The sequence below is a fragment of the Lepisma saccharinum genome, chromosome 18 (assembly GCF_977018435.1).
Source record: "Lepisma saccharinum chromosome 18, izLepSacc3.1, whole genome shotgun sequence".
Taxonomy (NCBI): Eukaryota; Metazoa; Arthropoda; class Insecta; order Zygentoma; family Lepismatidae; genus Lepisma; species Lepisma saccharinum.
The window spans coordinates 1,758,336-1,783,812 of record NC_139246.1 but is presented as its reverse complement, the minus strand read 5'-3'; the positions used below and the strand labels follow the sequence as shown (position 1 = coordinate 1,783,812).

Sequence of the window (25,477 nt, the reverse complement as noted above, 5' to 3'; positions counted from 1 at the left end):
GCCAATCATTACATGCATTAAAACATTGTAACAATTTCCATAATTATTAGAATATGGAAATACAATCTGCAGGTAAATACAACATAGAATCAAATAAACTCAGTTATATTGCAACAAGTTTGAATGTTTTTCATGTGTTGCAATTTTTTAATTAACTAGATAAAGCCAAAAAGGGGCGACGTTCAACTGTACAATCGAGTGTTCAAATATTGTTCGGCAAATTGTCCATCACATTTTTCAATAATTTTTCTCTTGTTCTTAGTAGGATTTTAAGAACTTTTTGTCATTTTTACTTACGCTGGTGCAGCGGTTATCAACTGCTTGTTTGGCGGTTTGTTTCAATTATTCAAATTCTCATTTCGTAAAACAAACTGAATACACATCCTGATGGACAATTTGCTTAGTAATATTTATGAATCGTGTAGACACTTCAGATTTCAAAGTGTGTGACTTCCCTTTGCTTTGTATTACTGCTTGTTAAGACGTAGGAAAAATTGAAAAATGACCATTCCTAATATTAATGTTGAAAAATCATCCAGTGGATATGTTCTGAAAAGATGTAACACATTAATACCATGTATATTGTACAAAGTTTATATCCGCCTGTACAGTGGGATCCATAAGTATTATCAAGCAAATTGTCCATCACCACGTTTATTCCCTTTGTTTTATGCAATGAGAGCTTCAAGAACTGACACAAAACACCAAACAATCTGCTTACAACCTCTGAACCAGTATACGTAAAAATACAGTCCTTAAAAATACGTAGGATGAAGATAAGAACCAACGAAAATAGTCATGGACAATTTGCTGAGCAATACTTATGGATCCCACTGTACTTACTTCAACAAATATTGCTATGTACCGTGGGATCCATAAGTATTATCGTGCAAATTGTCCATCACCATGTTCGTGCACTTTATTTGACCCAGCAAGAGCTTCAAGAATTAAAAGAAAACTCAGAACAAGCTGTTGACAACTTCTGCACCAGCATACATAAAAATATATCGCTCAAAAGCACATATTATGTAAGAGAAAAATTAATGAAAATAGTCATGGACAATTTGCACGGTAGGGGTCCCGGGTTCGAATCCCGCTCGGGCATGTTTGTTTGTAAAATGTCCATTCATCAATTTCATCATTTCATCGCCCATCCCCATGTTCGCAAATTAGCCAAGAGGCACAAACCGCGAAGTAAAATAAAACAAATCAATCAATTTGCACGGTAATACTCATGGATCCCACTGTACATTCTATTTTATAACTATCTAAGTTTTTCTGACACTATTTGGATCTTCAGTATTTATGCAAGTCATGTTTTTATTATTTATTTCTTACTTTTATCTTTAATATGTTCATTAACAATTGCCGTTCTAAAATACTTCTTAAATGACTTATAAAAAGTCAGTTTAAAACATAGACATGTAAGAGACGCTAAGAAAACTAGAAATATGTAGCGCACTGGCTTGTTCGGAAGCAGGGTTCATTTTCTCTTTTCCTTGTTCATTCCTTGAGCATAATAGTTCGTGTGAAAAGATGAAAGGGTTAACAGAAGGAAGAGAATCAAGTGGTCAATACCGCAAGTGGCCCTTAACTTCACAATCCACAGCTTCCCGATACAATACATACCCAGCACGCCTCTCCCTTTCATACAGCGCTCCGACAAGAATACCCTACAGCGTTCCATGCAGACCATTATTCGCGAGGTTCGTATGCATTTCACCCTGAAAGGGCTTGTAACATTCACGGCAGCCATTTCTGAAGGGAAGGAAGGCTTAGTTAGTAGTTCTCGTGTTCCCACCCTGCTGTTTCTGTGGCTTCGACACACAGGGCTTATCTGCATGCGGTGTGAATTGGGCATTTCACGGCGGTTTACTCGGCGCGCCGTAACTGCAGGGGGGGACTGTATGGGCCGAGCCCTTGTCTCCGCAATGTTGTAGTGCGGAAGCGGTGTTTGCACATGGCTTTCAACGTTTCCATTGTGAAAACGACAAAAGCGGATCCATCGAATGGGGTAACCCTGAGGCATTTGTACGAAAGGGTTAGAACAGTGTTGCCAGTGTCATGATTTTGTACATATTTCCCCGGAAAAGAAGTATGGGTAGATTAATGCGACATCGAAGCCGATAACTATAATAAGGGAATTTTGACGTTATTTGTGTTCGAACACTAAGTCTGGATTATTTGAAACGAAACATTCGCTTTTTGGCCGCTTTTAGTTAATTACGACGAACCGAGAAGTGGAGAAGAATTGGATAATTCTTATAAATATTAAAATTACATTAATGCTTTAGTGATATAATCGTAGGTAAAATCAAAGATCTTGTGTGGAAACTTTTTTCTTGCTCTGAACTCAGCCAAAAGGCATTTCGCACCGATCTAATACATTCTCCAATACATTATAAAATGTTAATGAATGTTTCATGTCGATAATTTGATCAATGCACCAATTCTTGACACAGAGACGATATTTTCTGGAACTACCTCTTCTCTCCTCTCGTCTCCAGTCCCTTCTGTTCTTACCTTCTCGTCCTCCCCCTTCTTTCCTCTCCCCTTCTTTTCGTTCTTCTCTTTTTCTCGCTTTTACTCTACTCTACTAAGGTGAAATTGATGAAGAGACAATGAGAAACACCCATACCGAGCATAGGACTCGAATACAGAACCTTTGATGTCGAGATTCATGTAATATTCGTGTACATCTAGTGTACAGTCATTTAACTTCCAATTCAATAACTTCGTGCTTGTTTCTAAAATTATTTTAAAAGCCCGAAAACAGTAAAAAATGCACTTTTAAACTATTCTGGACCTCATGATAATGATTTGCTAACTACAAATATTAGATTTCGAAGTTCATTTCATACACAGATCGTTTTCCTACGTGTGAGAATTATTTTTAGTGTTGCAGCGGTCAAAGTCCGAGTAACGTAGAGTGATGCTCTCCCGCCCCTTAATTAAGAAAATTCTCAAAACAATCACCACTAGATTAATTTGTATGGGCATCTCCCCCCTCACTGCATTTTCTCCACGTAGATCCTCCAACTATCCCCAAACTGTTTTTTCCAGATATCTCAGGGGGCAGGTGCTCCCGGGCCCCTCTCTGGAAGCGCATAATATTTATGTCTAAATTGGTGCACTGTGAATTAAATTCCGAACAGAGGTCCAAACTTCTGCTGCTACAGATAATTTACAAGCGATTACTGGCAACACTGAATAGATTTTTATCGAGTTCGTGCACAAGGAGGACCGTTTTCCAACAGTTATTCTGAGGAGGTGCGTAGAAAGAGGGGATTAGTAATTGCCACCGCTAACAAAAGCTGTGAGCTGGATTTTGATGTGTTAAATGTAGTGATAGATGTTTTTCGTCTTTCTTTTCTTCCCCTTGTAGACCATGAAAGAAATTCAAGTATCCGGAAGCAAGAAAGGGTGCAATGAAAGCGCTCAATATTTCTTGATTTTATTGAATGTGACTTTACACCTATAACCTAGTGAGTGTTAAAAGGGTTGCATGACCCAGGTCGGACTTACACAACGCATGCGCAGATGCACTAACTTAATTCAAATTTTGACTTCCGACGTTTTCAAATTGAAATGGTTGAATGGAGTTTTTCAAATAAGAAGAACAGTAACGGATTTTAAAGTTATGTGTGGTGTTTGTAATCAGCAAGTCTTGAGTTTTAATTCACGTATTATAGTTTCAATTTCCACTCTAGCATGCTGCAAAAACATCAAATCAATTCACAGTACAGTGGGATCCACTAGTATTGCTCGGTAAATTGCCCATGACTATTTTCATTAAGTTTTCTTTTACATCGTATGTGTTTTAACCGATGGATTTTTATGTATGCTGCTGCAGAAGTTGTCAACAGCTTGTTTTGAGTTTTCTTTTAATTCTTGAAGCTCCTATTGGGTCAAATAAAGTGCACGAACATGGTGATGGACAATTTGCATGGTAATACTCATGGATCCCACTGTACATTATAGTGTCTATTTTAAGGGAACCTAATTTTAACTAAGCGTTGAAGCAAATCCAGACTTTGAGTTCAAATTAAATGTGATTGTTTTAAAAATAAACTTTAGTGAGCTGCTAACAGTGAATAACTCTGTTTCGTAAACAAGGCGGAGACATTTATAATAACTGCACTTTAAGATGTTCATGAATTTGGAACATCACTAACCGTGGAACTTTATTTATTTCAGCGAGTCTGTCACATAATTTTCGAATTTGAAGAAATCTTGTTTACAGTATTAAGTGAAGAATATAGTGTAGTATAGAAGATTTTCCTTGTGTTTGCCCTTGTACTGTACAGTAATACAATACTGCATTTTTATAACGATTGTTTGATGAGACGTCCTACGCGCAATTTGCAGTAATAACAACTCTAATATTTATATCATGTGACATGACAATAGTTATTCGCTAAAGGAAAAGGACACTCCGAAACGAAAACATGATTAATTTTTGGTCTTTTTATAAGTGGATTAACGCTGTGGTTGGCAAAACTGCATTTTTTAGAAAAGCATTCAGAGCAGGTCGCTGTGCAAACGAGATGGTTCTCTGTAATTTAGACTACGAAAGCTGTTTTCAGTTCCCCGCCAGGCGGCTCTGGCGGCACGTGGGGATTATGACAGGATATCATGGTCAGAGGGGAGAACATGGCGTTTCGTGTTACTGCAGCTATCTTCACTTGTAGCAGACCTCATCAGTTTCCAGATCTCCCGACGATCCGTGGAAGAACGCAGTTTCGTGGGTGATATACTGGGTCTTCCGTGTGGACAAGAGACCATTTGTATGTGTGTGCGAGGCCAGAAGTCGTGGTGGCACCACAAAAGCGCCGCCGGCACTTGCAAGTTAAAAGAAGCGATTGCTAACTGCTCTGCCCCACACATTTAGTCTGAAAAACGACAAGGAAGGGGAAAAGAAAAACACAAGAGCTCGAGCTGTGAAACGTGGGGAGGGAAGGAAATGAAATTTGAATCTTTCAGCAGTGATGCCAACCAACTAAGTTCGTTTACAACAACGGTTCGAAAAACCACTGTGCCAGTGGCATGCCCAGGATTTTCGAAATGGTTTGGGGGGTACGTGTAGGCTACTTTTTTTTTAGTAGTCCGCTCTCTTTTAGCTGTTTTTGACATTTTTTTAGGAATTCTGGCCCAAAGGGGAGAATATGACCCCCCCCCTTTGTGTACGCCACTGTTATTTCCAATTGCATGGAAAGATCTTGTAGTCGTTTTGGTGGTAGAGCTTCAGATTGTCAATACCAATGCCAAATAATGCAACAAATTCAAGCATTGCAAATGTGATGGGTTTCTCAATGATCTGGCAATCTTGGAAAAAGCGAGAGATTAAAGTTGCTTTACAACCGGTCATATTCATCCACGAGTCAGAAATTACCAAATCGATATTTCATTGGTTGCAGATTCTGGAATGAACTGGAAAATAGTAATTAGATATATTTATATTATAGTGAATTAGTCTGTCGGAAAACCAAATTTTGGGTTTGTAACTTCTTCGATGTATATCTATTCGTTCTCTTTTTGATTTGTACAGACAAATGAGCGGGCCAATCAAGAAAATAATGTATGAATTTCGTCGTCAATGAGAAGTATTTTGGATCCTCCATTTGCATATTTATAGCTTTGGTTTATTTTAGAGAAATCGAATTGAAGCAGAAATTGTTATCGTTTGTTGAATTTCTAGTCTTTCATGCACAAAGAGAAACTTGCCGAGTTTGAATCCGTTTTATGTACAGATAGGTTCATAGGGAGCGGAACTACAGTTTAAGTTGTGTTCGAACCACTATGTGCGTCCAGCGGGTATCTAACACGGAACCCCTACATCACAAGGCGATGACGTTAATACTTCGCCCTCGGGAAGGCCCTGCACAGAGAAATGAACGTGCATATTAAGTACAGTGAATATTTACTTCTTTTCGGACTCTGTATATAAATATATTGATCAGTATTGTTTTTAAGTAATTATTAAGTATGCATTTCTTCAAGGAGAGTGCATACAAGTTAACGCGTGGCCCGTGAGATAATTTGCTTATTTGGAAATATCCGTGTGACGTACTAATTTCGAAGCCGTTACAAATTTGAGCAAAATGACAGATTTGGAGTGAAATATTTTCCAGTTATGCATTTACAAAGATATGTCAATCTAAGTTAACCCATATTTAAGAAATTATTCGCATCAAACTGTTAAAAGGCCTACCGCGAATAGGCCCAACTGTAAAATTCTACCTTGATATGCTTTAAACATTAGTACAGAAATTAGACAAGACCCATAGATTATTGTGACCCACTTTGCTGACTTCTTTGAGTCTTATTTTCGTCGCTTGACGGTGGCGGCGCCACTGAATGGTGCACGATATTACATTTTACCATCTGGAGCAAAAGTATCAAGATTTGAGGTATCCATTCATTGTCATTGTTTAATTCATTTTGAATATGAAAACTTGAATGCACCCCTCTTATCCGAAATCGTACAGGAGAGATATCTGTTCTAAATCATGTTCAATGTGCTTGAAATGCTAGGCCAGTTGATGGTCGGGAGTGAGAAATGTGGTGTTCTTAGTGTAATCTTCGTTATGTTATATTGCAACACTGATTTGTTCTTTGGCGCTACCGGATGAAGATATCAATCAGGGATGCTGTTGCCGTCTGGGATCAATTAGACTAATTAGTCAGGTATCTTTTTTCGTCGGAGGCTGCTGGCGTTTAGTGTGGATTTCAGCCTGTCCTTGATTGTAGCTGTGTGTGTGTGTGTTTTACTTGACGCACACTTTCTAAGCTGCTATGTATCTTCTATGTGTATCCAACCTATAAAAAATACAACCCTCTTCTCTCACCGTACTTTCCTTGTAGGCTAACGAGGTTGTGCGCATCAAATCGCGGTCCAGCCTTTCATTAATTCACTATTCGACTGTATTGTTGTAAATAAAGGTCGAATCACACGGAACTGGATTTCCAGTAGGAATGCCCTAGTTGGCGCTGAACTGGCTACCTGGGTAGAAATCATGGCCGCCGGGCTGGCTGCTTGACTGGTTTTGAGGAATAGACCATTGCAACTGGCCTTCCTCGACTGGATTCTGTGGAACAGCCAATCAGAGCGAAGTTTGGGTGAAGATAATCTGTGAGTTTGCCAAAGAAACGTTTTTTATCTGTGGTTTCCGAGTGTGGGTTGGTTTTGTTTGCTTCTCGATAGAAAAGATGCATTCGTGTTCAGTTCATTAATATTTAGGTATTTATGCAAAGCGATGGGATTTGTACGTGATAAACAAATATGATTAGCCGATAATGAAAATCCTTATTATTAGTCTAAAAGTGTATTAATATGCACACCAGAGTTAATTAAAAAGCTTGTTCGTTAAGCATTGATTACCATATTTTCTTTCGAACCAATTTCTAGTCCATATATTTATTTTTTAATTGTTAATGACATCAGTAATTCTTCTACAACGCTCTTCAAATTGCTCGTCCATCTTTTTAGATTGTGTGCTCTGCGCAATGTCTTATGGGAACAAAAGTATACCGACAAGTACGGTGACAATCGTGTAAGGCGAAAACTAGCAGATGGGTAGCCAGTCCAGCGACAACTAGGACATTCCTGCAGGAAATCCAGTTCCGTGTGATTCGGCTTTTACTTGCGTTGATTACTTTTACCAACAAGTGCAATGGATGGCAAAACAAATGCTTGTGAGTTTCTCGGTATTCTAACGCAAGACCTTTTCCCTTTGACGCACGCTGTGCTAACAACTATGACACAGAAAATGACCCTATCTCGTGTTTGGTCTGTGTTATCTGATTCGGTTTTTATAGTATGTGAATAAAATTATAATATTTTATCTATTCTGTTCGCGTTTGTGTATATATGGAAATATTCGCTCACAATATCAAAGTTATGTTGAATTGATTGATTTGGTGTTTTAAGTCCACTTTATGGACAGTAAGGCTAATCGGGACTGGACCTACAGTTTAAAGTGGAATCAGAACCACTTGTGCCTCCACCAGGTATCGAACCCGGGACCCCTTGATTACAAGGCGACGACCTGCGCCATTGGGGAGACCTGAAAAAAATAATGTTCAAATATGGCATGAAGAATATCTACTTTACTGTTGTAGATAAGTTGTATATTAATCTTGGAATGCATGTAATGGCATATTTTTTGTAAACAGTTGCATGTCGATTAATTTAGGGATTCCGTCTTTGAAGAGCTGTGGAGTTTTAACGCTTGAGTTTTGAAATCGCAGATTTTGGGGAAATCACATCGAGAAGTAAGAAAATTAATACCATTTTGTGGGAAGGGAAAAATTGCACTGAAAAATTGGCTTAATTTATTCAAGTGTATTGTACTCTAACTCAGACAGTGCAATTGAAAACTGCTTCTGGTGTAAGTGCAAATTTGACTTTGTCTAACCCCATCTTGATGTCTTGTTACACTGTCAAGCAACAACAGTGCTAAAAGGTGAACCAACTTTACTAACACTGCCAATATCTCGATACTCAATGCATGCACACACACACACGAAAACACATAATGTTAGTTCGATTCCATACACTAACCATGATCAGGCGCGTCGGCTTTGCATAAATTTGATCCTATCTGTAAGATTGAACGCTGAGATGAAACGATTGTTTAAAAAACTAACTCTCTGTACGTGGGAAGAAATTGAGGTTTAGATTTTGGTGCGCGCGACACATTTTGATCGAAATCATGTTCTTACTTTTTTTTTTTACCATGTCCTTGGCGTATGGCGACACTATCTCCATCCTGCGGTAAGGTTCGTGACTATGTGGCCTGCCGACACCATGGTGCCAAATAATATTACCGCTGGTTTATGGCACTACTGTAGACCAGTTTCAACAGCAAAACGTGCAAGAAGGTTGTAAACTAATTGTGAAAATGTCCCACTCGTGTTCTCTTATCGGTATTTCTTCATTCTACATAATTACACTTTTAAGTTCTTCTTTTCTCACCTTTTAAATCTTCTTTTTCTCTTTTTTGGCCTTTTTAATTCTCAGAAACAAGTCAACCAAGGCATGTATCGCCCAGAACTTATGTATGTCAGTTTTGTAAGCAAAAACTTTATTGTTCTCTGAGCCTAAGTAGAATGTGTGATGTTCTTCGCTTCGTAGAGTGGAAACTATACATATATTACCAGGCAAAATGTCTATCGTCACGTTCATGCACCAACGGAGCTGTTTGCAACCTTTGCACCGCCATAAGAGAAAAACAAATGAATGGTAATGGGCAAAGTACACACACAGTAATATTTGCGCATCCCGAAATGAAGTGGGATGCATAAGAACAACCAAATTGCCCATCACCATGTGGTTATTCTCTTTCTTTTCCCCAATAAGAGCTTATAGAATTGAAACAAAAAAACACAAACAAGCTGTTAAAAACCTCTACACAAGAGTACGTAAAAATTCAGACCTTAAAAATACTAAGAACATGAGAGAAAAATTAGTGAAAATAGGCACACAATTTGCCGAGAAATTCTTATGCACTGTACAAGTACCGCGTTTAAAATTGAGTTGGATTATAATTATATAAAATGTTATCACGAAAATTGTTAATAATAAGTATAAATACCATACTTGGAACTCGAATATTGAACCAGCACACATACTACATTAAATATCTGTAGCTCATTCTTCTTAATAAATTTATTTGTGTAATTTATATTGTGCTTCGGGAATAATTATGAATATTAGTTTCTTTGTATTACTTGTTCTTGCATCAATCTCGCACAGCGATTTCATTGTTTCACATTAAATTTACAAGATATTCAGTGAATCTTCATGTACAAATAATATGTGTACACTTGCCGTTAATATTAGAATCGATGAATATAGTACTTGTGGACATTTTGCACTGCATTTCTCTCCATTTGTTTGTCTTATTTAAAACTAGTTTGTGTAAACATTGGAATGGAAAATTGCTCTTTACCTTCATAGATTTAATTGAATTCTGTGCGAACATGCTGTAAAAAAAATCACAAATAGCTGAGCGAAATATTTTGTGAAGTTTCCACACAACTATATAACCCAATTGTAAATGTGAATTTTCCACTCGAAGCGATATGACAGACACAATTGACTAGTTTCTGTTTTTCTATGTTTCTATGGTCTGTGTTAGAGATTATCACAAATTTGTACAGTGGGATCCATTAGTATTACCATGCAAATTGTCCATCACCGTGTCCGTGCACTTTATTTGACCCAGTAAGAGCTTCAAGAATTAAAAGAAAACTCAAAACAAGCTGTTGACAACTTCTACACCAGAATACATAATAATCCATCGCTGAAAAACACATAGGATGTAACAGAAAAATCAATGAAAATAGTCATGGACAATTTGCACGGTAATATTCATGGATACAGTTCTGAGGTGTCGTTTTCCAGCTAAGAATTTCCAAAGATAATTTAACGCACGGAACCACCAACACGAGATATTAAAATGATACCGTTTTGTCACGAAAATAAGGATGATACACTTCTCTTGATTCCGCGAAGTTCAGAACAGCAGTGCTGCCCTCTACCACAATAGGCAGTTTACACACCTTGTTGTAGGTACTATGTAATGAAACAACGAAATGATTACAGAGTAAAAGTGAGTCGTGTAATCACTTCACACATTATGACGTCATGTTTTTGATCATCATCTTTTCAATTTTCTTTCATTTACAACCTCGTGGTTCAAAGAAACTTCCCGCTTACTCTTCATAAAGATCCTTGGATATTACCCTGGGGTGGCGCTCACGTAGGTGATGAGAGTCGACTGGAGCGAGATGCGATAGTCGCCTGCTCCTTCCCCCTTCCTTCAGCCCCCTCCTTTCTCCCGCCGTTTGGAGACGGCGCCTTGTGATTACGGCGGTTAGTTTCCATGTAAATGTGGCCAAGAGGTGGAATTTAATAAATTGCACATGCAAAGCCGGGCAGGAAAACGGAGTAGGGACAGAAAAGGGAGGCTTCCCGTTTCCGGGAGTGTATTTTAAAGCGAAGCTACTCATACTGATGACACTATTATTCTGACCAGTGTTGGCAGTCTCATTTTTTAAAAAGAACTAAGTATTGTTTAAAAAATCCTTATTCATGTTGGTACGGTGACTAGTTAAAATCCAGGGCTATTCAATTTTAACATTATTTTGAGAACGTAAGTTTGCTTCAAAATTACTATGTTATATAATGAAACGTTACAATTATCATGTCTTTGATACATAATATCGAAAGTGTTACCAGTGACGCAATTTCCCATTCACTGTATCTGGGGGATCCGAAATGAAAGATTTGAGAGGGTTGCTGAAGTTTATACCCCAATTGACGCATATTTTTAAAAGAAGGGAGTAGCCTACTTAAAATTGTTAAGATTGAGCAGAGTCTTCTAAAAAAATTACGCTATAAGCTGTCCTTTATGATCTCGTAGCTTAATATGTGCTGAGTAATTTCACAAATTCTTTGGTGTGCTAAATAAGAGACCTTTCCGAAATCCGATGCTCTTTTGTTTCCAATAAAAAAAATGAGTCAGTGAATGATGCGTGGTTATAACCTCTCTTATCTTACCACTGCTAAAATATCAATCCATATGAAACATTTTTGAGTCTGTTTCTTGCTGCACCAGTAGTCGCATTCTCTTTGTGGGGAAAAAATGACAAAGTAGGATTATTCCACGCTGGCGGTTTCAGCCGATAAGTTCGTTGATTGAATCATTTTCTTCCTTTTCTCTGCCAAGGTAGGGAAACCCTTTTAAAACTTTCAGAAAACATACAAGGACTGCAAACAAAGAAGGGGGGATTTAGGCGGTGAATGAATAAAGGTGGGAAAGAAAGATAAACTTTATGGAAAACGAAACAGCTTCTCTCTTTTTTTCGACGTCTGTTGGCGCTGGGCATACCACGCCATGTTGGCGTTGCGTGCAGAAGGCGATAAAGCCGTGGACAGAATCGGGTGCTACTCACGACACCTGGTGGCTGGCGTTTCATGAGGCACGACCATCTCAGTCTTGTATGAGATCCCGGCCGAGTTATACGCTGTCCTTTTGTTTTTTACTTCATTTGTTCAGCGTTGCTGGTTTCGGAACATGTTCGTATATTAACCACAATGATATGGCGAAAATGCGACTTTTCCTGCTGCAGAAAGAAAAAGAAATGATGGAAAAGTGTTCTGGCTCCTTTGTCGGCGCTTTGAGTAGAACTGGATAAGGCCAGTTTGAAACTGTGTGAAGTTTTGTCACGATTAGAATGTGCTTGTCGAGTAACAGCGGTTCGTAATATTCCCGCATGCTTATTTATAATACGGTTCGTCCATGTCCTGTGAAGGAATTTCATTGGCCGCTTCAATGATGTCACTTTGCGCCACACTTGTTCGTCCTTTTGCGTAGTTTCGAAAACCAGAACAGATCTTAGCTCTTGTCACAAATTGGTATTAATATTTATTACTTGAATTCGGGAATAATGTGTTTTTGTTCTCCAGCAGCATTCCGCACATGGATTTATAAGCTTTCTGTTTCTCACAACTATAAAGATGAGGAACTGCACGGTTTGAAACTTGTCACCAGGTGGCTCTGATTGATTTTACTGTAGCCAGGAAATATCCATGAATTCGGTGCCTGATTTAGCAGGGCACTTTCCATTCGTATTCCCATACTGGACTTCTTCAATGACCAGAAAATTTTGGTTTAAAATTTAGGATGTTCAGAATATGAAGAAGAAAAATCATCAATACACAGAAGTTAATAATATGTTCATGTAATGTTATATGATGCATTAGTTTTCTCCAGGAGACAATTTTCAGTTATTTTTCTTTCTTTGCATTCTTTGTCCTTAATGAGTTTTCTCAAATCAGATACTTTGGTAAGATTTTTAAAGTAAAACCGAGGAATAAAATTTACATAAATTTAATCTTACAATCATTTGTGTGTAACATTTTTTTCGTCTCCCAGAAATTGATATTCTGGAAAGCAATTCATTCTGACTTGGGTCATTAATTAATTTCTAGTGTTCTCAGTATGAAATAAACTGGCAATCAAAAGTATTGATTCAATTTTTGATAGTAGGATTGATTTTACTTCACATTTCTGCCACTTTTGGCTAATCGCGAAGATGACGATGGGTGACAGTGGCGAGGCCAGAAGTTTTCTTGGGGTGGGCTCAAGGGGGCTCTGGTTCGGTTGTCATGGCCAGAGTCGGCCCTAGGAATTTTTCGAGGTGGAGGGACGTTCATGAACGTTGTGCTGTACTGGAGAATCCTTGTTCATGGCTCAAATTCGCACTTACAATGCAATTATTACAAATATTTTGTATGCAATTTCTATTAGTGTTAAAAGTTCGGCATTTAAATTTCCTGTATTTTGTAAAAAAACAAATAATACTATAAAAGCGAAATAAGCTTTAATCGGATAAATAAAAGCTTCTCTAGGCTTTTACAGGACAAACGAAGCTTCTAAACGTAATAATGGAAAACATATATATTCAACTAATAACATTCAAAAAAGAAAGATTTAATTTACCAAAACTCACTTCGTCACAATTACCGGAATACTAAAAGTAATTCTGGAATAACCATTTTGAACACATTCATTCAATAAATTTTTCCTATTTTTTTAGGTTTACTCATTGTTTTCACACGTGTTAAAAGATTTATCATTTTTCGCACGTTAATGAAAGGAAACCAACCTAATGGAGAATCTAGAAACGTGCTTCACTTTTTAAGTGAAACTGAGTCATGTTAGTCAATTGTTAAGGCCGGTTTGTTGTGTTTTACACTATAATTATTTACTAAGTTGTTACTTTGCGTTATCTAAATAATGCATATTATGTATTCATTCTAGAGCCCACCTTCGCCCACCCAGTGGCGACGCCCCTGATGGGTGATAAGTATGGAACGGAACTTTATATGCTAAAAAACTCAAAAATATTTTTTTTATGTCTCATAAATGTTGAAAATATGTGACAAAAATAAAAACGATTTGGTAAAAAAAAACAAAGTATTACATGCATTTTAAACAACTGAAATCAGTTTCTAAATGCTTACCTCTTAGTGAGCTATTCTTTTGGAAGAGTTCCAGTGGATCACCATAGTTTTTCCCAAACTCTCCATTGTAAATCTGTGACGATTATCTCTAAAAAGGATCTTATATTGTGAGAAAGATCGCTCCACGTCACAAAAAAAAATTGTTGCATATTTGAAGCACGAAATGCCACTAACGCTGAAGTTTTCCAAAGCTTCCTCTTTCTTTATTTCAAGTCCTTCCAAAACACATGCAATTTGGCACAACGTTTGAAAACCTTGGTTTTTCCCAAAAATATTTAGACATTAGCACTTGTGCGTTAGATCCAGTGGGGTTAATATTTTCCCCCAATAGGATCGTAGGCGAGGCGCCAGAAGTCTGCCAGCGAGCGTGTTCAAAGACAAAATAAACCTAACACTCTCGATATGAAAAAGGTGCGGAGAATAAACCTTTTTGCCTTCGAGGATTTCGAGGTAGCTGAAGACAATGAGGGATTTTATGTACAGGGTTATTATAAATGATTGACCCGATTTCATAAATTCACTGTAGCTTTATTATTTGACACATTGTCAAAAAACTTTGCAGACGTCTAGAAAAACTCAAAAAGTTTTTTTGTGACATATATGTTCCCCCCTAGCAATTCTGCAAATATCAAGTCGATAATCAATTTCTTCCCACACTCGGTGCAGCATGTCCCTATAAATCCCTTGGAAAGCACTGTTGATGCGAGCTCTCAGTTCTGTTAGGTTTGTTGTATCCTTCACATAACCCCACACAAAAAAATTGCACGGGGTTAGGTCCGGAAAGCGTGGAGGATGGCAGGAATTGCTGATCATCATCCCCACCACGACCGATCCATTGGTTTGTCAATCTCCTGTTTAGGAATTCACGAACATCGAGATGGAAGTGGGGTGGAAGTGTCGTTGCACTGTTACAACAGACTGATGTGAATGAAACTCGAGCACAACATAAGCTTTCTCTCTGCCTGTCGCCATATTGAATAAATGCTCACTGCTGCGCTCTCGTGGCAGAAATCAGAAGCGAACCTGCAACACAAAAAAACTTTTTGAGTTTTTCTATACGTTTGTAAAGTTTCTTGACAATGTGTCAAATAATAAAGCTACAGTGAATTTATAAAATCGGGTCAATCATTTATAATAACCCTGTATTTAAAATGAAAATCGCAAAATATGTATTTACATACGGAAAACTGGAAAATATGTGTTTTTATGTAAAATAAAATTTGCTGTGTTGACATATAAGGCTATGATCTGAATTTTGGCAAAAATGAGGGTCTCTATCTTATCGCAGAAAAATACATTTATTTACCTAAACTTCCCTTCCCTAGTGATAAGACCCTATGATGAAATTGATGAAGGGACACTCACAAATAACACCCATGCCAGACCGGGATTCGAACCCGGGACCCATGGCGTCTCAGCGCGAAGGACGGCCAATCAAGAGTATTGAAAACATCTCGGTGGACGAGGCTTCATAATGGAGAAAACTCTGAGACTTTTAAAATTTCTGCATTTGGCACTCAACTTTCAATTTTCACACTTTGAAAGTAGGACTTTTGTGTCGCATTTCGTTAAACGGCACCGTGGTAACTGGGGAAATCGGAAACAGCGATCCCTGACTTTTTGACACGCCCTCGTACTTGCTTTCTGGCGGGTTCATTGAGATTTCAATTGGGAGATTCATTATGGTTAAGTAATATCCTCGGCGTTTGGCCATGCTAAGGAGATCTCTAATTATTTTTCGCGAGGAGGGGGGAAAGAGGGTAGGGTGTCGGCAGTTAAAGGGTGTGAAAGGGCAAAGACAAGAAAGGAGTCGCTCTTTAGCTCGTTAAATACCCGTCGCTTCTGTGGGCTGTAATTACGCCTAAGGATACTCGGGGGTCGTCTGAAGCCTCCAAACACCCAATTACAAGCGTTACTTAATCACTTTTGCAGGCGACCTCTTTGCTAACGACCCTGAAGGAACTTCTCAAGTAAATCGTTGCATAATGAAGAAGGAGAAAAAAAGCATCGTCAAGACGTGGGAACGAATTGTATTTATAACCAGAAGCAGGATTATTTCAGCAATTAATATACAGAAATTTCGCATTTCAAGTATCATTCTATTCTAACACGGTGCCCCTTTTTCGGATATGATTTCTGTATTTTCCCGATGGTGGGGATCGAACCTAAAACACAATATTTGAGCTGTGTTTAAGTTGCTAATATTTATTTCATGAGTAATGTTAGCATTATCTACATGTTATGTACAGCAGGCTGTCGTATGGGTGTCGAGTTATTTTCAGTTCGAGTCTTTGTCCATATCCCCACCTACAAACTATTGGCAGTGTCTTTCCGGCTTAAATTCTTATTGCTTGTCTCCACCCTCCAAATCTTAACCATGCTCCTCTCCCTTTCCATTACGCCTATCCTTATACTTCAAGGTATGACAGCAAATGCTAAGTTTTCCCTGATCTCATTTAAGCAAATGTCTTGTTTCAGTGAAACATGTCGATGATATTCAACGTTTCGAAACAAAAATTCGCTGTACGAAAAATAGCATTGTTGGAAATTTATAGAGTAACACTCTTCAATGAATTTTGAACACATGTAATCAAATATGTGCTGGATGCATACAAAGCATACTCGTACAACTGTAACTTTCATCGAACTGTAATAGACTGTAACTGTACAGCCCTTATGCATTATGAATATCAAGCCTTGTCAATTGAGATACTTTGTCAGTTAGCTTAATATAGCTAATTGTAGAAATTAATTCGCGACTGAATTCAGAGTGATTTTCGAGAATTTCATGTATGGTATAAAGTGGTAATCAGAAGTATTACAGAATGTCTCATTGGATGAGACTTCATAGCGTAAAAAGAACAAGATAAATATCTCTTAATATTTCCATGCTATTAATTATCAAAGTTATTAGTGGGATTTCGAACGTGACAGAAGAAGAAGTAGCTAAATGTGACGATAGACTGTGTTTTGTGGATGGAATTCTCGTTTATCAAGTTTTGTAACAAGCATTTGTGATAAAATCATGTTGAAGTTATCAATTTGGCCTAAAAAACGAATACTGCAGGACGCACATTTTGAACAATTTCAGTACGATTGTTAAAAGCAGTCTGGAAACCTTTCTTTCATCCTTTCAGAGCTTCGTTTAGTGCATTCGGGATAATCTTAGTCTCGATACAGTTTCGTGACGTCCATTCTGCTTTGCAAACATGCAGAAACAAGTGAATGCAGTCCTTGTCAAAATTATTCCCAAAGCTTCAGCAAGAATTGTAGACAGATCTATTGTTTTAAGAGTGTACAGTCAACGGCCGAATTACACACAGATTTTTTCATTACTTTTTAATTCTACATCCTGTGTTGACTTAAAATGAAACTAAGTTAGTTTGAAGCGGGCATTGCCCTCTGCTTATTGATACCATTACTTTAATTCATTATCATGACACTGTGTAATACAGACCGAATGAAAATGGTGATGGACAATTCGTCTACTGTTTCTTTTGCTGTTGGGTGTACAATATCAGTTTCTTTGAAATTACATTTTGTTTGGAAGAGACAGGTGCTTCACCCTTTATCAAGTCGCGGGCGATGGATTGGGAAAGCCTTATCGGGAACACACACGCGGTTCTGAACAACTCACGATGTCTACCCTAATTTACCAAACGGAAATTGCGCTACTGGACTTGAGTTTACAGCGTGTTTGTTAATTCCTTATTTATCGCCTGTCATTTGACCATGTCACTCCGAACCAGTTTGTGACGCTTCCAGTTTATTTTTGCCTCTTTTAATAGCCGCCAAGTTGTTTCCTATGGGTGTCTTTTTGTTCTTTTTAGACATGCATGCGTAACGAGCGAATAGAATTCAATACCTTTCAAACAAGGCTGGTGATAAGAAATGTAGATGCAATTTAGGTTTCAAAAAGCAAGCGTTACATTTCGTGTACTTACAAGAGCGCTCAGAAAAGGTGGAACGAAAGCACTCGCTACCAACGAACAAACTTGCAGGAATCTTGGATCCGTTATTCCAACATCTACACGTTACTCTTGTGACCATCAACGTTTCCGAATTACATCGTAAAATTTACTGCTTGAATAAGTTCAATATTCAGAAGAATATAAAAAATTTATTCAAGTTTCATATTATTCATTATCACAAACTGAACATCGTTAGTTTAAAGTCAGAACTACTGGATCACAACATGAATGCACTGTCGAAAATAGTCCATGACCCATTTTACACACCACTAGATTTCTAATGTACGAATTTCATGTAAACCATCACACAAACTGGATGGACAAAATTGGTATAATGTTTGGTTCTGTTAAAGATAGAATTGATCATCTTCATGAAACTGAATAGGTAATAGAGTTGAAGATAAAAAAGAGGAGCATTGAAGTAACTGTGTGCAACATGACAATGTCAAATCTGAATATCTTTACTGGAGGTGATAGCAAGGTTGAAATAACAACGAAAGTAGAGGACGCTCGCTAGCGCCGCCGCCGTCCAGGAGTGAAAGTAATCAATTAAAGTAGTTGGAAAGATAGGCCACGGCAATTTATAGTTACTTCCGCTACGGGAAACAAATTTAGGTAACAAACAAAAAAAATTGATTTTAAATTCTTAAAATATAATAAGTTCTTCCTGACGTTTGTATTTTTGGGGAACTAATGAAGCAAATAATGTTATATTAATTATTAATTAAGAAAAAATAGAAATTGCATGGAAAGCAAACAAGTCAAGTAAACTGACGATGCAATGAAACACATAAATGCAAGAAAATTCATTAAATTTCTATTCAAGTTCTCTTGATTCATCTTAATTCTTAATTTTCTCTCGATGCATAAAAAAACATCAAATTAGAAGTTTCGATGAACGAAGAATCAAGAAACCAACAATTGCATCCATGGTTACGTCACTTGATGCATTTGTAGTGCATAACATAATGTTAATTGTAGATAATGTTTGAATTGTGTTATGTCATAATTCATTTGGTAAAGTTGTTTGATATATAAGGTCAGAGATCTTGAAATAGGTGTGTAAGTTACCTATTAAATCTTTGTTACTATGAATCCTTCGGATTATCTTTAGCTATTCCGTGAAGGACCTACTACGTGTGTGTGTGTGTGTGTGTAATTTAGCCTCTGTCTGCATACACGACATATACTGTATTAGTATATTAGGTTTCCTTCTCAACTATTTTTATTAGAATAATTATTTTATAAGTATTTCTGACGAGTTTTGAATTCTCCCCCCATGTGCGCACGTACTTTTTGTGCCTGTAGAGACAGAAAAATAGTTCCTAAAGTTTTGAAACGTCATTTCAAGGAAAGTCAACTAATCTGTGGTAAAATTAAGTACTTAATCTGTTAATTTAACAATGTGCCAGCACTGTTTAAGGAGGGTCACCAACATTAGCATAGTGTTCTGTTGTCTTCCAGGCGCCAGGCCCTGTTAGCAGCCCAGAGGCACCAGGAGGAGCAGCGATTGGCTGAGCACCAGAAGTCTCTGGGTTCGAGACCCATGCCCGACAGCAGCAGCCACGACGTCAGGGATCCGGAGGACGAGAAGGTGGACGTGGTCGGAACGTCTGACGTGAGGGCCGACAGCTCGCTTCATCTATCCCAGTCCCACTCAGGTGAGTACTAGCGACATCTGTTGCTTAGAAAAGGAACCTATCTGGCTCGTCTCTCTCCTTAATTCAGATAGTGCCGTTGGCCAGCGTCAGAAACAACAGGCCTGAAGCAACTGGGAGATTGGATATAGCTATTTAGAATTCGCCCTACAGTATTCAAGAGACGACAATCTCCGTGTAAAACCCACTAATTCTTTCGGACATTTACAACGGAAAATTTAAACTTCCGGAGTGAAGCTACATTACAATAACACGATAGGGCTTTCTGTGGGATACTCGGGGGTCGTCTGAAGTTACCCAAGTTTGGACTCTAATTAAAAATTAATCAGTACACTTACCTAAAAACTAATTACATCAAAATTTAGCTTATTCAATTCTGCATTAAGCTACGGTAACGTTTTTTTTAGGGTATGCCTTCGATTTTTTATCCTTGAGAGAATAAAAAAGTGCCGGTTTTTTGGTGTTTTGCAAATGGCTGTCTTTGAAATTTTATAAATATAAAACTTGTGGTCCGATCGTGACGAAATTTAAATACAGTGCAGATAGAAAGGTTTCAAACACAATTCTTAATTTTCAAAATTTTTAAATCGGCCAAAAAAATATCTTATCAATTTTGTGAAACAACTTTTTCTTAGTATTGGATAGTTCTACAAATACGATGTTGGGCTTGTTTTGAAGCTCTTCTCAGCTGTTTTTAAAACCCATTATCATTGTCAATACACATTGCGAATCCGATATTATACAGACTTTTATTCAAAGGAGTAATGATGTGTGCTGCGACACCGCTCGCAGTGAGAGAGTGTCATGGTCTCGAAGGCATTTGGGCATTTGCTCCGACATGACAGTCTTGAAGCACACAGCACGGAGCGTGCACATACCCAACACCACGCACAGAAGCAACGCACTAACAGCAATCACAAACGTATATAATTTGGGTCTAAGTATAAGACCAGCCAGTCTCACGTATGCTACTCCTAAAACTACTCGAGGTGAAGAATCCTCCGTGTCAATTGCTAGACACCAGAGGTGGTTCGTGACTCAATGACGAGGTCAGAGAACCACGGAATGACCACATCCCAAGGACAGTGTATTCTTTAGACTCGGAAAAAGGTAAAGTGTTCCCCTGTGCTTAGCACCACGCCATGAAGGCGTATAGGGGGTGTGGGGGTAACGCCCCACACTTTCTTGATCCGGTCGTGAGTGGGGGTGATGTGATCAGCATCACGCCCCTGACCGCCTTTACCCCCCAGGGTTTCCCCCTGGGTTTAGACTCGGAGCACACGAAAACCATTAACACCATATAAAAGTGTACAGCCATTGCTGTAATTATGTTGGTTCTTAAAACACTTTTTTTTGGCACAATTTCCACCTGAAGGATAACAACCATGGCGCCCAGCTATATGATACAGGGAGTCCTAAAAAGTTGGGTTTCATGAATTCTGCACAAACGAGTTGGAGTTTGGTTTACGGCAGCATGTCAGGAATTCCTCCCTCGCTTCAAAGGTCTATTCGGATATTCCGAAAAATAAAATGTGTGTGTTTCTAAATTTGTGCTGTATATATTAGGTAGTCCCTCAAGGGCTGTTGCGCCAAGTGTTATTATTATTATGACAGGGGTGACCAAACGGACATCAGTATTAAAAGATAACTTTGAGATACTCAAAATGTGAATAAATATTGCACAACGGTCCTTTTATTGCTATATAATGCAAATTTTACATAAATATAAAGAAATGCATGCATGAAAAAAATAATTCATGCAATTGTTTCTAAACTGTTAATTTGCATTAGCATCAAAACCACAACGCAGATTGATGGGTGGAATATGTGTAAAAATCCATACAACACACCTGAGATAGATCACAATTAAGTTCAGACACCGGCAATGTAAATGAGACACATGGATCCTGAAACACTGACTTCCCCGTAATGCGTTGTGTTTTGTTTAACACTCCGAGAATAACAGAACTTCCTAATATAAAGATGCTATTGAAGTCTGTTCATTGCCGTGGAGTTAGACAACACACATAACGCATGGCAGGTAAGACAGTGTTTCAGGATGCATGTGTCCCATTTTTATTGTCTGTGACTGTACATGTAATGAAACAGTCTATAGTGTGATTCATGAAGTAATAGCTTGCATTGCATTTACTTGTCCTGATAAGTCACTTTCTACACTCTAAAAAATATGGAACTTACTTGCCATCAAAGGTGGTAGCATCAAGACACATCTTGTGATGTTAATGTGGGATTGGCGTTGTTTAGCAACATCCTTGGTGTCTCGTTACACCATTTGCTGTCAAATCAGACCAGTCGATTAGGTGCTGTGTTACACCACTCTTGCTGGCAATGTGGTTGCATGTTTTTTTGTTTTGTTTTTTTTCTTTTGAGTGTACTCTTATGTGGTTGTATAATGCTGTAGACGAAGATCAGGTTCTCACTGGAGCCCTCTTTCTCACAGGATGGTATTCTCTCCCTGCAGACGGTCGCCATGACGACGCAGACGACGCTCCGCCAAAGAGGTGCGAGGACAGCGAGAGGGACGGCAGCGACACGAGTTCTGAGTCCGGAAGCACAGCTTTCAAGCCTTCGTGTTCGCCCACCCTTGGAAGCAAGGAATCGGCCAATGGGCCCCTGCCAGGCCCGTCTGACTACCCGAGCCCGAACATCTCCGTGGGGCCTCCTATCCACCCGCCCCACCTGCTACCATATCTGTACCCGCACGGACTGTACCACGGGGCGGGCGGGCACCCTGCCGCCGGTCTGCACCAGCTTCTCATGCCGGGCGCCTCGCCGGCGACGTCGCTGGCGCCTCCCTTGTCTCTGTTCACGAACTCTGCCGGGACGGGACACGCTCCTGGGCTACACACGATGAACCCGAGTCTCCTGTTCAACGCCCAACTGGCCCTGGCCGCGCAGCACCCCCTGTTCGGGCACACTTACCCCGGTCTCGGTTCCCTCGCGGGGACGCCGACGAGTTCAGCAGGCCCCCTCCTGAGCGACAGGCTGAAGGCGCACCGTTTCACCCCGTACAGTCTCCCGGTGAGCACGGCAGCACCAACGTCGACCACATGCAGCCTGCTGGGTGGATCACCTCTGGGATCCGCTTTCGAGACGGTTACTCCCGGTTCCCACCACAACAGCCCCAAGCATTCACCACGATCTACATCTCTGGACTCTCCGGGTTCGATTCCCGGCACGGCGCCCGCTCCCAACCCCTTAATAGGGGCAGAGCTACCTCCTCCAACGCCAGGAACTTCTTTACCGCATCCTGTGGGTGTTCCCAACTCGGCGGCCAGTGAACTTAAAAGCATCGAGAAAATGGTGAACGGACTGGAAGTGCAACACGATCACGTGATGAGCGCAGACGCTATAGGGAAACTCGGAGACAAGTGAGAAGAACCGGAGGGTGGAGAAGGAGCGGATGATGATGATGAAGCATCGAGCTCCCCACACTGAGACTCCTCCCTCCAGGGTTCAAGGATAGTGAAAAGGGATGAGGGTTCCTCCTGCAGAATTCGACAACGACCGTGCATCGGCTTCCAAATCGTGAAGTCTGCAAAAGTTGTGAAAGTGGCAGGCCCCCTTCCAACCAGTGAGCGTCAGGAAATGCCCGGAAGCTACGATCCACACTCGTGTCTGTCAGATCAGTTGTGAGTAGTTATTTTTTCCTGTGTGATTGTGTAATGTATTACTGTAAGTTATAATAGTCGTCGCGTAGCACAAGCGAAGCCTGTACTCGAACTAACCCTTGTGTTAACTTATGTTCCTGAAGAACCATCTTTACCGTGAACATCTGAGAGAATAAAAACCAGGGAAAGATTGAGAAGGGATAATAGTGAATATGTGTAAATATACATATGTATATGTCAAAGCACGTTGTCACCTATTTATACCAAAGAGTATGCTTGTTCATATTTGAAAAAAAAAAAAGAAACTAGTGGACTAATGTGTGTTCCACCCGTCACTACCATAGCGCGTGCATCACAGGATGACGGTAGAAAGAAAAAAATATGTCACTGCACAAAACTGATGTTCTGTTTTGTCTTTCGCATTGTGTGGATACATATTGTCAAGAGGAGAAGAAAATATTTTTTAAAGGAAGTCCGTTTAGAAATTCGTCTCCGCCGGATAAGTATCTGTGTGTTGTTTCCCAATCATTCAAACATGATCATAGCAAAAAGTTAGGCAAAAAAAAAGTCCTCTGTAAAGTGCAAGAAATAGTTTCACTCCCTTGTGTCAATTCTACCTAAAGATTTGTACCTGCCTGACACCTTATCAGTGAAACTAGTTCAAGACTACACGAAAACTCATATACCTCCCGCAATTTACCAATCTATGGTGTGCACTTTAGAATACTGCACTACACAGTGCACATTAGAATGCTATACGATTGTAAAGAGAGAGCTGTTTCCAAAGCGGTGACATTTTTATCTAGCAATAATTCTTGTACTTACATGTTATATCTGAATCACAGAACGGCATGTAGACTTGGGAGTATGTCTTAACATTGAAACCAATGCGGTACAGTTGCGCCTCTAGCAGATCGAAAGAGAACTGAAAAGATAACGTCCAATTTACTTTTATTTAGTAATCAACATTTGCCAAGAGGTGGTTGCATTTATGTTTATGGTGAAAAAATACACTACTTTAAAAATACATACTGTAGCTTGTTACTATGCGATTCGTACTTTTTTACTATTGTTTTGAAAAATATTACACCACCTTAAATATTTAACCATTACTTTTTAAATTTAGCCCTTACCAGGATTTTTTTACCAGAATTTTTTAAAGATGGGAAACATGTAACTTTGATATCTGTTCGGGATGCAACTGTACATCGATGCCCTGGTAACCTTCAAACCCAACACCTTCATTGATGTGGTGCTCTTGATATTAAAAAAAGGCATTATTATACAAGTATATGCATAATTATATAAATATAAATATAAATAAATAAATATATATATAATGTACAAAGATGTATGTTCAGAACTTGTTGTGTGATATTTAATTTTTCTTCGCCTTTTTTCTTTGTATACTTGTAGGTAAATAAATAAAAGAAAAATTAATAAATTTCTATGCTATCTTTATATAAATAGATTGGTAAGGTGATTGGAGTTTGATGTGTTACCACGGTGACACAAGAGAAGACGAAGCCAGTGCTAGGTCAAGTGACCATTATCTTGTACAGCCAGATGCATATGTATTCCCAGGTTTTGTAGCTATGGACGAGGCAAGTAGCACTTTTCCATTGAACTTTGATGATACTTGGCTTGCACACAGCTACAGTTGCCGGGAATACAGATGTTTCTGGCTCTACCACAACTGCTGTTGATCCTATACATTTCAGTCTGTAATATGAGGATCGTGTGCCGATGATCATTCAATAAATTTATACTATGACGCGTGAAAAGTAACATGCGTTTTCATTTTATTTTGTGTTTATGTGTGTATCTCAGAAACCCTTACGTTTATCAGCACCACTTGGTCTAAAGATAAAAGGGAACCATTTTTACCTTTAGGTTGATCACGAAGATAAAGACGATTGGTAAATTATAAAAGAACTCAATCCTGCTTTACCCAAGGATTCGAATCTTGCTCCCACCATTTTTTAACCCCTTACACTAACAAAGCATAAAGTGTATTTAAAAAAAAAACAAAAAAAAAACTTGGACAAACTTTTACACATTTCTAAGTCTCAGTAATGGGTGTGAATGCTGTACTCGATCGTATGATTGTGAAGGATTGGAGGTCATTTCATTAGGAAATTTGAGATATAAATGTGGTGATTTATTTTTTACATGAGGGAT

General features: G+C 38.9%; 1 protein-coding gene across 7 annotated transcripts in view; it reads left to right on the top strand.

Annotated features, from left to right (window-relative positions):
- bi (T-box transcription factor bifid) overlaps positions 1 to 25,071 on the top strand; it is a 168,177-nt gene extending 143,106 nt beyond the window's left edge. For 4 of the 7 annotated variants that reach the window (XM_083140055.1, XM_083140052.1, XM_083140054.1 and 1 more), the window contains exons 6-7: positions 19,453 to 19,667; positions 22,126 to 25,071. In XM_083140055.1, the coding sequence (XP_082996181.1) occupies positions 19,453 to 19,667; positions 22,126 to 23,060 (1,150 nt within the window). In that variant the 3' untranslated portion in view covers positions 23,061 to 25,071. The remainder of the gene's footprint in view (positions 1 to 19,452; positions 19,668 to 22,125) is intronic. The other 3 variants (XM_083140057.1, XM_083140056.1, XM_083140058.1) reach the window with 2 other exon arrangements.
- Positions 25,072 to 25,477: the final 406 nt, after the last annotated feature.